Raw genomic sequence first — 3,992 nt, 5'->3', positions numbered from 1 at the left:
ACATTCCATTAGTGAAGTGGCCGTCGAACTGACTATTTGAAATTCGAACGAAAAAAATATTTAAAAAGAATCTATTTAAAATTTGAAAAAGATTGTATTTTTAAAATTTAAAAAATTAAAATGAAGTGCCTGTATTTTATTCTTTTCGTCGCCGTAGCGCAAGGTTTTGTGCTAGAAAATGAGAGAGTAAAGAGGGCGAGTCTGAAGGCTCCTTCTTTGCGCCAGTTGACAGCGATTGACCCTGCTGGCTTCCAAGTCGATTGGACTCCTGTCACAAGCGGTGATCCAGCGGACCCAGTCACAGGATACAAGGTACGTGATAACTCCAATTGGGAATATAGTCGGGAGCATTTTTAGGCATGTTATTTATGTTAACAGTGTCTGTTTCCCCGGAAATGTACACAATGCTGAGTTCGTGACTCTATGTTATTTTTAAATTCTTCTCTATCATGTGGGTTGTGAGGTCGATAACTAACCTTATCAACCCTGGTGTCAGGGTTATTATTGAGCCGCCATAGGCCCCTGACATGACTCGTGTAACGACTACGTACTCACATTAGTAAGTAATAACCGGGACCAACGGCTTAACGTGCCTTCCGAAGCACGGATCATCTTACTTTTGGACTATCAGGTGATCAGCCTGTATTGTCCTAACCAAACTAGGGATCACAAAGTGATTTTTTGTGATTTGTCCCCACCGGGTTTCGAACCCGGGACCTCCGGACCGTGAGCACAACGCTCAACCACTGGACCACGGATGCCGTTAAATTTGTTTCTATGGATACCCCGTGCTTCGAAAGGTATTTTAACATTTTCAAGGACAGAACGTCTACGGACGTTCCGATTCCAAAGTGTCATACTACCTATTATGAACCATCAATGACCCATGGTCTCTGTCCGTGAAAGGGTTAAGTCAGTGGAGCAGCGTGGTAGAGTATGTTCCATACCCCTCCGGTTGATTGATAGAAAGCCTGTGCCCGGCAGTGAATGTATGGTATGTTTCTGTTAAGCATATTTTATTTATGTTTATTCTCTCTTCTCACACACACACACACACACACACACACACACACACACACATACACACACTTATATTTGATTTTTCTTATTATTTCAGATTAAAGTATGGGAACTCCCTAATAAGAAAATCTACCAACTGATTGATGGCGTCATGACATTGGTCGATGAAGAGCCTCCTACCGTAAGTTCATCTTTTTATTACGTTATCATTTGATTCAGCGTTTTATGGAGAAAAAAATAATTGCTATCGGCCCAATGCGTGTAGGTATATTTTGTTTTCAAAATCTAAAACACTATCTTCTGTGTCTGAGATGGTTTTTAAATTCAAAAATACGACCTTGCTGGATTACCCCGCCGTAAAAAAATACAAAATACTTTATTTGTACAGAGAACCAATACACTAGTATAGGTGATTGGAGCCTCATTTTAAGCGTTGCGCCTGTATCAGGAGACTCCGCTCTTCCCGAGAGCCTTAAAGAATAATAATTTATATGTATCAAATTAAGTATTTATGATTTATTATATTAAGCATTTGATATTTAATTTCCACTACAAAACTTTGTACGAAAGTTTTTAGACGAATTTTTTTCGTTATTATTTATTACATCATCAAAGACTCATCGAACTGAACTGTTTTAGAAATGTGAGTCCGTCCCAAATTACATACATAAACTGCCTATATACGTCCCACTGCTGGGCACAGGCCTCCCCTCAATCAACCGGAGGGGGTATGGAGCATACTCCACCACGCTGCTCCAGTGCGGGTTTGGGTGCGTCCCAAATTACTCTATCAGAAATCTTATAAAACTATTAAAAGTAGGGCACAAGTATACTAATCTAAGTAGTTTCAATCCGGAATAAAATTGGGTTACTGAAACCAATCAAAACACGTAGTGGGTAGCTCACTGGGACGGGCTAACCTATTAAATGCTACTTAGGTTCTATGACGATCTTGTGACGTAGCGAGTAGGCGCCGCTACTTCAAAAGCGCATCCCTGATGCCGGGTAGCAGCGGTATCAGTACTGGTTGGAGGCCGAGGAAATGGATTCTGGTAGGACTCTAGCTAGAACATCACCGATTGAGAAATTGGTCGGTGTACTGCGGAACGGAAGGCGATTGGGGCAACCACCGTTCTACACGCCCTATCTATGGAGTAATGAAGGCGATTACTCCACCGAGAAGAGCGCAGCTCTTAAAAAAAGATATTCAGTAATCTGCATCTTTAATGTTTATCTTTGACCTTGGAATCATCCATATTGTTTGTTCTTTAATCTTTTGTTATTGTATGTTTATTATTTTTTATTAAAGTAAACTACCCTAGATAAATTAAAATGGAAGTAGTAAGTAATTTAAGTTACAGACCACATTGTTGTTAATTATAATTAATTAAGGAAACTATAGGTCTAAACTAATTACCATAATGTAATACTTTCATGTAAATGACCGTTTGATTCTTAATATACATAAATAAAAATAAAAAAATTAAAATAAAAGACAGAGAGAAACCTGTCAATTTTTAACCATAAGTTATTTTTTTAGTTGACAGATGACATCCCTACCAGCAAGCCGCACGAGTACATCACAGATAAGACGACCTTCGTAGTGAAGAACCTGAAACGCAACGTGTTCTACGAGACACGGGTGCAAGCGTACACTAAGAGCACGGAGGGACCGCTATCCAATCCATGGAGGATTAAGTTGACCGAAGATAAACATGCCAAGGACTTTTATAATTTAGTCTAAACAGTACCTATGATTTTTTTTATTTTACCCCTCCTTAAAAAAAAGTCATATATAGAAAACAACGATCCTATTTGCCGTCCATCATCATCATCTCCTTAGCATTATCCCGGTTTTTCACAGGGTCCACTTACCTAACCTCAAGATTTGACAGGTCCGGTTTTTTACAGAAGCATCTGACTGTCTGACCGTCAAACTCGCGAAGGGGAAACCAGCCCAATACAGTTTAGGTCACATACCTCCGAAAATGCATTTCTCGGGAACGTGGTTTTCCTCACGATGTTTTCCTTCACCGCTGAGCACGTGATAACCATTTATGATCCAAACATGAATTCGAAAACAAATTCGACAATCATTGGTTTAAGACTGTGTTGTATTCGAATCTGCGACCTCAAAATGAGAGGCAAGCGTTCTACCAACTGGGCTACCACGGCTCCATCCTTTTTGCCGCCCATATCACACAAAAAAAAACAAAATATGGAGCCAGAGTTACATTAGGTACAGATTAAAAAATCGATCATAGACGGACTTCCTACTCCGATTCAGTGACTGAATTTCTGAATTAAAAATAGCATTAAACCAATAGGAAAGACAATTCGTGCAATTTGTTATGGTATATCTGTAAATTGTCTATGTTACCTAATAAAAAAATATGTTCGCTGTTAATACCAAAGAAAAAACGGGAATATTTCTGTTTGTGTAACTGTTTGAAATTTCGCAATTAATAATATCAGTGTTTACACATTCTCAGCATTTATCATTCGAGTACAAAGTCATTAATATCTTATTACTAATAATTATTAATTATTGTTACGTAATAAAACTAATAAATTATATACCAAACAACGTATTTACTTCGATAATTATGCGAATTGTATTATAAAAAGTCATATTATTCTGACTTTTGTGAGTTCAAGGATGAGATTTTTATAAACTTACAGTGATTTTACTCAATAAGTATATATACTTAGGTAGTTTTGATTTACTATTATGAATTAAATTTAATAGAAATTAATGGTCTGTTTTCTTTCGTTATCTGTACCTTCCTTATTTAATACATCTTTTAAACAGCAACACATCTTTAAGACACCCCATTGTACTACATAGAAAGTAATAAATAATTGTCACCAAATACCATTTTCTCCGTATCCTAAATGATGGCAACAACCTTTACACAACAAGTCCTAATTAACCAATTAGTTAATTACTGATTACAACAATCACTTAACTA

At 37.4% G+C, this 3,992-nt stretch overlaps 1 protein-coding gene across 1 annotated transcript; it reads left to right on the top strand.

Annotated features, from left to right (window-relative positions):
* On the top strand, window positions 1-2,770 carry LOC126369346 (contactin-like). Its single transcript, XM_050013698.1, has 3 exons — window positions 1-312; window positions 1,118-1,201; window positions 2,561-2,770. Exons 1-3 carry the CDS (start codon window positions 121-123, stop codon window positions 2,762-2,764), a joined length of 480 nt encoding a protein of 159 aa, XP_049869655.1. The 5' UTR covers window positions 1-120; the 3' UTR covers window positions 2,765-2,770.
* The last annotated feature ends 1,222 nt before the right edge of the window (window positions 2,771-3,992 follow it).

This window comes from Pectinophora gossypiella, chromosome 9, assembly GCF_024362695.1.
Source record: "Pectinophora gossypiella chromosome 9, ilPecGoss1.1, whole genome shotgun sequence".
Lineage (NCBI taxonomy): Eukaryota > Metazoa > Arthropoda > Insecta > Lepidoptera > Gelechiidae > Pectinophora > Pectinophora gossypiella.
This window is presented reverse-complemented; position numbering and strand designations above follow the sequence as displayed.